The 13961-nt window shown below is 41.2% G+C and overlaps 1 protein-coding gene across 11 annotated transcripts in view; it reads right to left on the bottom strand.

The window, feature by feature from the left end:
* Positions 1 to 5258: 5258 nt before the first annotated feature.
* The window catches only part of UNC80 (unc-80 homolog, NALCN channel complex subunit), a 180294-nt gene continuing 171591 nt past the window's right edge, over positions 5259 to 13961 (bottom strand). For all 11 annotated transcript variants that reach the window (XM_067470300.1, XM_067470309.1, XM_067470302.1 and 8 more), the window contains 3 exons: positions 12652 to 12763; positions 11317 to 11528; positions 5259 to 7419 (listed from right to left, as the gene is read on the bottom strand). In XM_067470300.1, the coding sequence (XP_067326401.1) occupies positions 7147 to 7419; positions 11317 to 11528; positions 12652 to 12763 (597 nt within the window). In that variant the 3' untranslated portion in view covers positions 5259 to 7146. The remainder of the gene's footprint in view (positions 7420 to 11316; positions 11529 to 12651; positions 12764 to 13961) is intronic.

Genomic DNA, 13961 nt, shown 5'->3' with positions numbered 1-13961 from the left:
GAATCATATCTATCTATCTATATGGCTCAATATTCTCAATACAGAGAATACAGTGCTCTGACCTACAAGAAGCACTGTCTGAACATCAAGCAAAAAGTGGGCTTTAGAAACAACAACATACAAAAGCTGACTGGCACAACCTGGGGATCACAACCAGACACAGTGAAGACATCTGCCCTTGCGCTATGCTACTCTGCTGCTGAGTACGCATGCCCAGTGTGGAACACATCTTACCACACTTAAACAGTAGATGTGGCTCTTAATGAGACATGCCGCATTATCACGGGGTGTCTGCGCCCTACACCACTGGAGAAATTACACTGCTTAGCCGGTATTGCACCACCTGACATCCACCGGGAAGTAGCAGCCAATAGTGAAAGGACCAAGGCAGAGACATCTCCAGCTCTCCCTGCCACATCCACAATGGAGGACCTTCTTGCAGCAACACCAGAGGCACTCCAAGTGGCCAGATACTGGTCAAAAGACATTTAATCAACTATCTAGTTTGCAAAATCTGTGGTTTTTTTAATCTATTTGTTTGTTTTGTTCTGTTAGAAATGTAATACAATGATATGGTTGCTGATGACACAATAAATCTATATGGCTGGATGGCTCTTTGTCAGGAGCGCTTTGATTATGTTTTCTTGCCCTGGTGAAGGGAGTTGCACTAGGTGGCCTTCAGTATTTTCTGTTGGTCATGGCAGTCCTGTGTAGGAAATTTGCACCAAATCCATCAGTGGTGGGGTTCAGAATCCTCTTTGATTGTAGGTGAACTAAAAAACCCAGTAACTCCAACTCCCAATTGTCAAGGTTATTTCCCCCAAACTCCGCTTGTGTTCATATTTGGGCATATTGAGTTTCTGTGTCAAGTTTGGCCCAAATCCTTCATTGTTTGAGTCCACAGTGCTCTGGATGTAGATGAACTTCAAATCCCAAACTCAAGGTCACCAAACCCTTCCAGCATTTTCTGTTGGTTATGGGAGTACTGTGTACATTTAGTTCAATTCCATCATTAGTGGAGTTCAGAATGATCTTTGATTGTACCTTAACTATAAATCCCAGCAACTACAACTCCCAAATGACAAAATCAACTTTTTTGGGTGATGGTCATTCCTTGGGTTAGTAGGTGTCTTATGGCCAAATTTGGTGTCAGTTCGTCCAGTGGTTTTTGAGTTCTGTTATTCCCACAAACGATTAATAATGCAATATAATATTATGTATACTACAATTTATGATATAGTACAATCTATATAAATAAAAATGTAATGTTTGTTTGTGGGATTAACAAAACTCAAAATCTGCTGGACGAATTACTGCCAGATTTGACACCTACTAACCCAAGGAGTGACCATCACTTAAAAAAAATGATTTTGTTATTTGGGAGCTGTAGTTGCTGGGATTTATAGTTAATCTACCATCAAAGAGCATTGTGAACTCCACCAATGATGGAATTGAGCCAACCGTGGCACACGATCATACGATGCTATAATCATAAAAACAACCACAGTACAATCAGAATATTAAAAAATTAAAACAACAATTAAGACACATCCATTAAAATCGAAATCCAATCCTGCTGTCACCTGGGATTGTGACATCGACGATCCATACTTTGTTTTTTAACATGATTGTGAGGTCAGGAGTATTATGCTCCAAAACTCTGTCTGAATCTGGAAGTCCCAGAGGAGTTGTTGTTGTTGTTGTTGTTGGAAAGGATAACAGAAAGAGTGGTATCTTAACTCTGATGCTTTTCATCCAGATCTTAATGAAAGATATAGGGACAAACTATGCCTAAAATGACAGGAAGGGGAGCTTGGGAATCCCCGCCCCGGGGAGGGAGTTTGGGTTAGGATAGAAAACTAATCTTTCAGCTTCCCAGAAGAAAACACCTCCCGAATTCGGGAGGTTCCTGAAAAACAGATCGGGAACCCCACCAAAATCTGGGACACCAAAATGGATCGCAGTTTACCTGGATTGCACAAGCCTACTGCCTACTAATTTTGACTTAATTAGCAGAGAAGGATCAATATACCCCAAGCTTGTTAGGTAGTTTAAAAACTGCCAGAAAAAGGAGGAGTCCTAATGGAAACCAACAGAAAAAGAACAGAGGACTCCTGCCAATGGAGACTGGAATCTGGGTGGACTGTTCCTCATGCCATTTTATTATTATTATTTTATTTCTCGCACTTCTACCGCGCCCTTCTCAACCCCCGAGGGGGGACTCAGGGCGGCTTACAAAGGCACAATTCGATGCCAGCACAACAACAAGGTAAAAAATAAAACATAAACAGCAATTAAACATTTAAAACAATTAAAAACAATCCACTTATACCTCACAGTCCCTAAAAACCAATCTAATGCTCAATGTTTACCAGCTCAGACTCTATACATTCCATTCCACATTGTCAATCCATCGGTTGTAGTCATCGCTTGTCTTTTGTCTATCTGCGAGATTCCCTGAAAGCCTGGTCCCAGATCCATGTTTTCAATTTCCTTCTAAAAGAGAGGAGGGATGTTGATGACCTAATTTCCCCGGGGAATGAATTCCACAGGTGGGGGGGGGCACCACTGAGAAGGCCCTGCTCGTTCCCGCCAACCTCACTTGTGATAGAGGCGGGGCCGAGAGCAGGGCCTCCCCAGATGATCTTAAACTCCAAGGTGGGATGTAGAAGGAGATGCGTTCGGACAGATACGCTGGGCCGGAAAATGGATCCTTAGAAAAGTGACATCATTACCATGGTCGTGTTTCAGTCTCTGGGGGAAAATAAATGCTACAAACAAACATTCTTCCAAACACAGTTAAATAGTTATAGGCAATGTTTTATTATTTATGCATATTTAAACATTAAACTATTGTAATCTCTCATAAACATAACTCAAACATCTCTAGTATATTTCCATTCCATCTTTGGTTATTTGGCACCCATAGCAGATCTAGAACATCCCTTGAATCCATCAATTTAAGTGCTTCCATATTTTTCATGGCATATCACTTTTTCTGTGAACACGAAACATTAATTTCAGTGGGTATAAAGAGATATTTGGATAGGTTTGATTTCATAATTCGTATAAACCAGTCTAGTCATAAAATCTTCTCAATTTCAAATATTCTCTCTTAACATGGAAGAATAGCCCTTCCTTCACTTCCTATACTTTGCTATATACCAGCAAGAAAGTAACATTCCCCTGACTGCCCTGAGATAATTTGCCAACTATATATAATCCTATTATTAGTAATTTTAGAAACATTCGTACTTTATTTTTCTGTGATATATATTTGTATATATCTCTTTGGCAATGAGAGTGTGAAAATATATTCACTTTTTAAAAGGAATAGTCTGTTTTGGGAACTGGGAGAGAAATAGCCTGCTTGTGCAGCTAAAACTGGTTTGAGTTAGACTTTTACTGCCAATTTCTTTTTAAAATATATCTTTGCAAAGGTTTTATAGACATCCAAACCAATTCTCAAGTCTAGATCACTTTTTTTTTCAAAACCGTGCAGCAGCATTCTTTAAAAATACATCCCTTGACATTCTTATACACATACATGTACATAGAAACACCTATACAAAGATTTCAACATTAAATACAGCTATATTTGGGATGGAGGGGAGAAATCCAGACAAATGCACAGAAGATGGTCATAGTAAAGATTTCCAATACAGTAACGTTCCCTTCCTAGAAAACTGAGTGGGGATCGGATGCTGCTTGAAAAGCTGTCAGGAGGCACATGTTCAAGAGGGAGTTTACAGTAAACGGTGTGAGGATGGCTGTAATCTGGTCTCACAGTTTTTTTTAGAAGGGACAGCATGTGATTTTTAATAATATTAACGCATGTAATGTAAACAATCAAACACTGACAGACACCTTTTTAAAAAAACAACAACAGACATTTGTTCAACATTACGTGCACATAAGGCCTCTAACACACTAAGTAAAGCAGCAGAATTTGTCTTCACGGCAGGAATATACATGTCACGGATATACTGAAAAAAGCACAAATTGTGAGAGTACATTTGCTTGCACCTCTACTAACCACAGTGCAGCCGATATGAAAAATAAATACACTATAAATGTGCCCTCATCTTTACGAAGCAGCAGCCTCCGTCAGCCTTTGGGCTGCTAGGCTTATGTTGACTTCAGAACATTATTTTTAAAAACTGTAACTACAAAAACCAACAAATATCACAATAGGTATATTTTCGAGTTCTCATTATGGCTTCCTAAAATATATTTCATACTCTCCAACAGGCGATTAGAGTTGTGCCGGAATTCGTTTCTCCCGTTTCGTTCGTTCTTTCATTCCCTTTGGGAGCACGTCACGGGAAACCCCCTCCTGGTACAAAAATCAGCTTGACGTGAAAGCAAGTGAGAGCCAATAACTGGTTCCCCCTCTGCTTTCGAGACCACGGGGTGCTCCTAGCTCAACTGAGCTCTAGATCATCGGCTCTTCTTTCCCTGGGACTTCTTGAAATGCCTCTTGGAAACCTGCATGGCTTTTGGTGCTTTTGAAGGAAAGTAGAAACCTCTAGAGTAGAAACAGCTTTAAGAAGCATTAAACCTCGGTCTCATCCTCTACAAAGAGATGGGATCTAGGTTGAGATTAAAATAAATATTTGCTATATATCTTAAAAGCGTGATAACTCTGATGCTTTTGTAAATCCAGGTCTTACTGAAGGATATGGAAGGGGAACCCAGGAGGAAAGTCCCCGTCCCCCCCAAATTGGTGCTTTCTTAACCCCGTTGCTGCCAATAAGCTGAAAACCACGTTTTTTCCCGATGAACAAAAACTCCATTTGGCAACGCGTCCATTTTCAGGAGGTGCTGGTAAACATATATAGGGAGCTTCCAGTTCAAACAAGCAGAAACAAATACCGATTCTACACGAATGCACAACCTTAATGACAATGATAATATCTGATCTTGTGATGGTGAATCTCTGTATTTTTTCTTCCCAGAGTGTGATAGATGATAGATAGATAGATAGATAGATGATAGATAGATAGATAGATAGATAGATAGATAGATAGATAGATAGATAGATATCACACAGGTAAAATGTTCTCTTTATCTAAATTAAAATATCATTGATACCTGTAAAAAAAGTCTTAAATATACAGGTCTTTATTCTTCTTGGCTGCACTGTTGTTTTCTTGTCTTTATCAGTGTGCACCATTAACTTTTAACAATCCCTAACCATAAGTGAAGTCTGAACCTGAAACCAAAAGAGTATAACATGTGTCTTTTTTATAATTCAGATAATTCAGGTCACAGGAGAAATACATCCAGCCTACGACTAACAGAGAGCAAAATGTACTGCAGCTGTGATTCTAAGACAAAAAGGAATACACTTCTCTCATTCTGATATGTTACATACACCTCCAGTTTTTGATATAATAGTTTGACTAGTGCATTTAAGCCTGTAGAATATAACATAATTGTATTGACCGCTGCAGTGCCCTTTCCTAAACCACTTAAGCAGGAGCCCCTGGTGGCACAATGGGTTAAACACTTGTGCCAGCAGTACTGCTGACCGAAAGGCCAGCGGTTTGAATCTGGGGAGCGGGGTGAGCTGCCTGTCAGCTCCAGCTCCCCATGCAGGGACATGAGAGAAACCTCCCACAAGGATGGTAAAACATCCCGGCGTCCCCTGGGCAACGTCCTTACAGACAGCCAATTCTCTCACACCAGAAGTGATTTGCAGTTTCTCAGGTCACTCCTGACATGAAAAAAAACCACTTAACTGAAGTGTAATAAAGTAGAACGAGAATAATGCTTTGCGGGCAGTAACATTCTACTTTCTCATGTATATCTCAATGATATTTGGAAGAAGGCCACCCTAGCAATTCACAAAATCAACTTAACAAACTTTTAAGAAGTGACATGGAGTTACATTCTCTCTTTTAAAAACATTTGTAGTGAGTTACAGAGGCTTGATTGGTTTAAAGTGACAGAAGTGAGGCGCATTCCTTCCTTAAGAGGAACAGTTAACTACATACTTTGATTTTGCCATAACTTTCCTGCATAGCTTTGGAAACCATTCCCAGCTATTTGTGATATGTAATTTAACCTAAAACAACATTTTGTTAGCCAAACATGTGGCTGCCATGTTTAGAAACCTTCTAACATAAATTCAATTCATGTCAAAATAAACATGTCAGAACAAAAGATACTTAGGAATGGTTACATTCATCTTTCATTTAGTCTAAATTGCAAATCATTCATGTATTTAAATCACTAATCTACCCAAATAGAGGTATAATTTATATGTGTTATGAGTTTTTACACCAAGAATAACAAATATTAGAGATGAACACATTTTCATATGACATACTTCCATTATATAGATATATTTTCTCCTACAAATCAACTGTTGGTTGATTTGTATAAAGTAATGGAAAGATGCCAGTTAACGCATGGTTGCAAATGCAAACACTCAATGAGCGTACCTTTTCCTATCGTTTTGATATTCCTTTCTTCCAAATCTCTATATTTTTCCACATTTATGCACAGCATTATCATTTACTTATTCAAAAGGATTTACATGTAGCCTTCAAAATAATGAAAACTAATACATTATAATTCCAAACACAGATCAGAAATTATAGCAAATATACCTCTGATCTTTGTCTGGCATTTGACATTGTGATGTTCACTGGAATACACACAGCCATTAATAGTTCTCTAGCATACACATATCAACTATGTGTATGTTGATATTGTGTATATAGATCTATATATATTTCCTTTTTGAGCTTACAAAAATAAAACTTTGAGGTACCAGATTAACATGGCCAGTCTCCAAAGAGATATTGCTCCTGTCCAGACTAATGTTTATCAATGCAATGTATTTTATCCGACAGGCTGAGGAGTGCAAAAGGGCAAGATGTTATAACCTAATTTTGTGCCTAGGAATGCTTCCAGTTGTTCCTCTTTCTTATGGTGTGCCCTGAGTCCAACAAGAGCTGTCCAATTTATTTTCTAGATCTGGTTTATTTCCTAAAAGACATTTGCCTGCCTGTTCCAGAGGATACAAGATGTGCTCCTCGGTGTTTATAAAGTGCTCTTTCAATTACATACAGAGGGATATGAAGACTCGAGGCAAGCTTCTGCTTCTAACAAATGGTCATCTATCTCCCTCCTAAATCAAACATGTGACTCATCTAGGTCAATGTCAGTCTGCCCCACCTCAACCTGTGCAAAGCTGAACTGGCTGGAAAGAAGGGGGTTCTCCATCCCATTATCTTCACTGATGTGAAGGACAGTGTCTTCGTGCTGCAGTAAACTGGTGGTCTCAAGGCCTGTAAAATCCTCTGTGTCAGAAAGTTGAGTGGGTGGAGGAGTGCTATGTGCTGGCACTGGCGTTTGGTCCGAATCCTCTTCTTTTTTTTTATCCTTTTCAGCCAAAAGTGTCTCTGTCTGCAGTAAAGGAAGATGAATGGAAATCAAGTTATTTGCAACAACCTTTATCCAGTCAGATTATAAGAGCCTAAAACATTTGTACCCCTGCAAAAACAAGGCAAGTATTTCCGTAAAAGCAAAAATATCATTTTCAGCTCTAAGCTACCAATGTTGCTGTGTCCCCTTTTTCCCACAACTTCTTTGTGTCATCCTAGAGCCCTTCTACACATGGCTAGAAACCTGTAAGTAACCGTATTAAAGGGAGGGGGGGGGGGGGGTTGATGCAGCTGAATTGGGTTAACAGGTACTCTTAAAATCCAATTCTGTCTGAAAAAGTAGCACATTCACATGACAGTATATCCCTGTATTCACGCAAAACACATGACTTCCTCTCCCCACCCCTCCTCGATGTGGACTGCTCCAGTGCACGTGTTTTAAAAGCCTGAAACAGCTGATCAGGCTGTGAAAACATGAGCCACAGACACAGAGGTGGCTCAAGGGAAGCACAAGTGGAAAGCAATTGGAACTCTCTAGTTCTTTTAAAAAATACTTTATAATATTAAACCGAGCTAGAATTAACAATTGAGTGAAGAGAGAAGAAACCAGCTTGTATTTACATTAAGATATTCACATGTGTGCTTATGAGGCCCAGCACATAATAGAGTGATTAAAAAAAAAAAAAACTTCCGCTGGATGTGGTCCATCTTGATTCACTTCTAAGGATGTGAGGATGGCAGGGGAGGATTTCCAAGGACTGGCAGGTCTCTGTGTGGACCTGCTGTCAGGTCCTAAGATTTTTTTGCCCCAGATTTAAAATGCACATTTTAGAATTGCCTGGAAGCGCCCTGAGTCAGTGATAGAAGATTTATTCCAGCTGTCATTTAAGTGACTAGCCTCAGTGATAAATCTATAACAGAAAAAGGCTATCAAAAAAGCCTCCCTTGACTCCACGGTGCTGAGTAACTTCAGGCCAATCTCCAACCTCCCTTTTTTGGGTAAGGTGCTGGAGCGGGTGGTCGCCTCCCAGCTCCAGAGTTTCTTAAACGATATCAACTACCTAGATCGGTCACAGTCTGGCTTCAGGCCTGGTCATGGCACCGAGACAGCCTTGGTCGCCTTGGTGGATGACCTCCGCAGAGAGCTGGACGGGGGGAGTGTGACTCTGCTGGTTCTCCTGGACATCTCAGCGGCTTTCGATACCATCGATCATGGTATCCTTCTGGGTCGTCTCTCTGGGATGGGCCTTGGGGGCGCGGTTCTGTCGTGGCTCCTGTCTTTCCTGGAGGGTCGAACCCAGATGGTGAAGCTGGGAGACGCCTGCTCTGACCCCTGGCCTTTAACCTGTGGGGTCCCGCAAGGCTCTATTCTGTCGCCCATGCTTTTCAACATCTACATGAAACCGCTGGGAGAGGTCATCCGGAGTTTTGGAGTTGGGTGCCATCTTTATGCGGATGACACACAACTCTACTACTCCTTTCCACCTAATTCCAAGGAGGCTCCTCAGGTGCTAGACGAGTGCCTGGCCGCTGTGTCGATCTGGATGAGGAAGAACAAGCTGAAGATCAATCCCGACAAGACAGAGGTCCTCCTGGTCGATCGTAAACCGGATCGGGGTATAGGGTGGTTACCTGTGCTGGACGGGGTTACACTCCCCCTAAAGCCACAGGTCCGCAGTTTGGGTGTCCTCTTGGATTCCTCTCTCACACTTGAGGCTCAGGTGTCGGCGGTATCCGGGAGGGCCTTTGCGCAACTGAGACTTGTGCGCCAACTGCGACCATACCTCGTGAAGGCTGATCTGGCCGGGGTGGTCCATGCCTTGGTCACCTCTAGAATGGACTACTGCAATGCGCTCTACGTGGGGCTGCCCTTGAAGACGGCTCAGAAACTTCAATTGGTCCAGCGGGCAGCGGCTAGGATGCTAACTGGGGCTCATTATCAAGAGAGGTCTACCCCTCTGTTTAAGGAGCTCCACTGGCTGCCATTTATTTTCCGAGCCCAATTCAAGGTGCAGGTGCTTACCTACAAAGCCCTAAACGGTTTGGGACCACCCTACCTGCGCGACCGCATCTCCATCTACGAGCCCACACGCTCACTTCGATCATCTGGGGAGGCCCTGCTCATGATCCCATCCACGTCGCAAGCGCGCTTGGTGGGGACACGGGACAGGGCTTTCTCTGTGGCGGCCCCCCGACTTTGGAACGCCCTTCCAAAAGATCTCCGACAGGCCCCTACCTTAGCAGTTTTCAGAAGGAATTTAAAAACTTGGCTGTTCCGCTGTGCCTTCTCAGAATAGGAACCCCCATCCCAAGCCATAGTAGCACTTTAGCACAACTAATGTCGCTGCACACCGCACTTTTATCCTACGTTCCTCCTACCACTTCAGCACTTTTAACCCTGTACCCCATTGCACCGGCCGAGCCAGTTTTAAATAATGTCTTGATGTATTGCCATTGTTGTTGTTTTGCTTAATTGTTTTGATTTGCTTTGTTTATTGTTGTGTTACGTTTTTTATTGTATTGTGTTTTGAGGCTTCGGCCTGTGTAAGCCGCATCGAGTCCTTCGGGAGATGCTAGCGGGGTACAAATAAAGTTAATAATAATAATAATAATAATAATCACATATACTCATGTATAAGTCAGCTTCCTAAGTAAATCGAAGGCATGTTTAAGGGCCAAAACTATGGATTTTGATGTGACCTATAGATAAGTTGACAGTAAAACTCAGGATGTAAATCCCAAAGAACTTGTGCTTGCTTACCCTAAAGGTTAGATGAATGAGGAGGGAGCTATGATAAATAGTGGCTGTGCAATGTGTGGGAGAGGTGACCAGGTGTGGGGGGAGCTTAAAAAACATGATTCCATTCTGTGGAATGGAAAAGTGTGAGCACCTCCTCGGGGACCATCTTCCCTGGCTGCTGCTGTCATTTCCAACCCAGGCATTCAAAAACACTAGAAGCAGCACCATGATGTAAGAAGTCCGGGGGGGGGGGGGGGTGAGGGGGTTAAGGGGGGGGGAGTGCTTCTTTTATATTCCCCACTGGCCATTTCACTCCAGTGTGAGGAAGAGCCATTGGGTTCAGACAGGCAAATCAATTCCCAGTAGCATTGTCTAGCCCACAATTTATTAGTTTCTTTATGAGAATGTCATGGGGAGCCTTGTCAAAGGCCTTACTGAAATCGAGATATGCTGTAACCACAGTATTCCTTTTATCTACCAAGTTTGTAACTCAAAAGGCTTGGGAAAAGACTAAAGCAAATAAGGTGTTGAGCAGTTCTCTGTTTTCTCTGTCCCCTGTTAACTATTCTATCTATTTGTCAGAAAGTAACAAATCTACCAAGTTTGTAAATAAACAAAAAAAAAAAGATTTGTCTGGCATGACTTGTTTTTGAGAAAGTCATATTGACTTTTTGTGACTTGCATTCCTTTCTAAGTGCTAATTGTCTGTGTAATAATCTGCTCCAGAATCTTTCCTGGTATTGATGTCAGCCTAAGTGGGTGATAATCATTTGTGTTTTCTTTTCACCCTCTTTTTAAAGGTGGGGGATAACATTTGCCTTCTTCAACTCTACTGGAACCTTTTCTGTTCTCTGGGAATTCTCAAAAATGATTGCCAATGGTCCTGAAATTATTTCTGCCAGTTCTTTTAATACCCTTGGATGTAGTTCATCTCATCCTGGAGACTTGAATTCACTTAGATTAGCCAGACATTCCTGTACTGCCTCTTTACTTATTCTGTGCTGCATTTCCCAACTGCGCCATCTGCTCCATCCTCCCCAAGTTGAACACTGTTAATCTTTTGGGAAAAGCCTAAAGCAAAGGAGGTGTTGAGCAGTTCTGCCTTTTCTCTGTCCCCTGTTAACTATTCTATTTGTCAGAGAATAACAAACATGCTTTCTACCCTTTTCACCAAATTACCTGACCAGATGAGGCTTGACTGTGGAGATCTGCGACAATAACAGCAAGTGAAGAAGTAACAGCAGGTTTATTTGCAGAATCCTGTTTGCTATCTTCTGCAGGACTGCTCTTTTTGCTGCTCGGTTGCTGGGCTCCCAGAGGTGCTGGATCAGTTTTGGAGGTCGATGCCTCTGATTGGGCTTCAGTGAATGTTACTGATCGCTTTTGATCCACTACAATATTAAGCCATACATGAGAGTGGAAGCACAAGGGCATACATTTAGAAATGATCCTGTATATGTTTTAGTAGTGAATCAAAAAAAATAGAGACTATTTTTTTAAAGTGAGATTGGCAGGGACAATACAATTACATTTGGAGGACTATTTCAAACCCTTGATCACCTTCTACCCCATTGCGATCTTCTTTTTAAAAACTATTTTTTAAAATTTTATTGTGTATAAGAATAAAAAAACCCAACAGAAATCAAATACAAATCCTATATTAACTAATAAAAACTGTACAATTATCACATCTTAGCAAACCCATTACCTCTACCTCCACACCCATGAACCCACCACCTAAGACTTCCGACACTACTCAATGTGGAACATATACCTAATCAAGAATGTTTTGTTTTAAATATTCCCCTTGTTGCTACTCTCAAATTCATATTTGTCTTCCTTTCAAGATATCCAAATGCCAGCCTTCCCTGCTTTTTTGCAAATTTATCATTATTTCCTCCCTGGATACCATTGGTTAGCTTGACCATTTGAATATATTCTAATAGTTTTTCTCTCCAGTCTTTACTAACTCATTGCTTTCAATCAATTTGTGCTTTTTATCAATTTCATCACAATAATGCCCAAGGTCATGTCATGGGGAGCCCTCTCAAAGGCTTTACTGAAATCGAGATATGCTGTAACCACAACAAATGAAAATAGAATGATGTGTAGTGTCGATGATCTTACATCAGCTAGGACTGGAGGCACTTAAATCCATCTCCTGAAGATCTGGATTTGCTCGTGACAGTGTAAACCAGTGGTTATCAACCTGTGGGTCCCCAGGTGTTTTGGCCTACAACTCCCAGAAATCCCAGCCAGTTTACCAGCTGTTAGGATTTCTGGGAGTTGAAGGCCAAAACATCTGGGGACCCACAGGCTGAGAACCACTGGTGTAAACCTTGGAAAGACAGCTGACACATATTACTATTTTTCTCTGCTACTCGTTAGTTGCCTGATAATTGTAACGCGAGGGTGAGTAATGGCAGTTGGTTGGCTAAAACATAAATTGCCAAAAATAGAAACCTTTTTTTTTTTTTAAAGTAACAAGCTAGCCTTGGATAAATGTTTCCTCACCAGTTGGTTTTGCTTTTGGTTGTATGCTTCTACGTGTAGTAGAGAGTCGTGCTCCATGACGGCTACGCGGTTCAGTTTGAGTTTTCTGACGTGATAAAAGAGGTCTCCTTAGCTAGAAAATAGAAAGCAGTTCACTAGACTCACAGAAATATATTTTCATATCGTTTATTTTCCTTTGAACACAGTCCGCATATATTTTTCAGTGGATTTTGTTCTATTTGTATCAAAGTGCTTATCTATCAGATGTAATAAGGCATTGGAACCAAATTGTGTTAATAAGGTTTATCCTTCATCTCTTTCGTGGTGGTTAGACATTAGGAAGAGTTCTGCATGCTGTAGTTTGACTATCTACTAAATCACTACTAGATCAAACTGTAAAATGGGATGTCTCCTGACAAAATGGAAGACATTGAAAACTGGATTCTGTTTTGCATGTATGTAATTGGTTGAGGCAGATTCTCCCTTCTTCTAGACCAGGTGTACAGATTTAGATCTGGATCAATTCCTCCAAAATCTTGCTACGCAATATGGTTCTGCTAAAATACGGACATCCTTAGTCACTGCATGTTCCTTCAATAAACTTTCTCAGACTACTTAAGTACTCTGAAAAATCTCTTTGTGTCATGAATGGAAAAACACTTCTTTCCACAAAAGGAAGTGTCGGACCTTTTTTAAGACAGATATTTTAAAAAGAAATATAGAATGATAAAGCAAGAAATTCCTAAAATACTGAGGTGCTTCTTCTGAATGGGAAAAGTTACACTACAGTCTCTAGAGCAGCATTTCTCAACCTGGGGGTCAGGACCCCTGGGGGCGGTCGTGAGAGGGTGTCAGAGGGGTCGCCAAAGACCATCAGAAAATATAGTATTTTCTGTTGGTTATCTGGGTTCTGTGTGGAAAGTTAGATCCAATTCTATTGTTGGTGGGGTTCAGAATGCTCTTTGATTGTAGGTGAACTATAAATCCCAGCAACTACAACTTCCAAATGTCAAGGTCTATTTTCCCCAAACTCCGCCAGTGTACACATTTGGGCCTATTGAGTACTCGTTCCAAGTTTGGTCCAGATCCATCATTGTTTTCGTCCACAGTGCTCTCTGGATGTAGGTGAACTACAACTCCAAAACTCAAGGTCAATGCCCACCAAAACCTTCTAGTGTTTTCTGTTGGTCATGGGAGTCCTGTGTGCCAAGATTGCTTCAGTTCCATCATTGGTGGAGTTCAGAATGCTCTTTGATTGTAGATGAACTATAAATCCCAGCAACTACAACTCTCAAATGACAAAACCAATCCCTCTCCCCCACCTCCCAAAC

This window comes from Anolis sagrei, chromosome 1 (genome assembly GCF_037176765.1).
Source record: "Anolis sagrei isolate rAnoSag1 chromosome 1, rAnoSag1.mat, whole genome shotgun sequence".
In the NCBI taxonomy this organism is placed as follows: domain Eukaryota; kingdom Metazoa; phylum Chordata; class Lepidosauria; order Squamata; family Dactyloidae; genus Anolis; species Anolis sagrei.
Note: the sequence above shows the minus strand (reverse complement) of the source record. Positions and strands in the feature narration are given on the sequence as shown.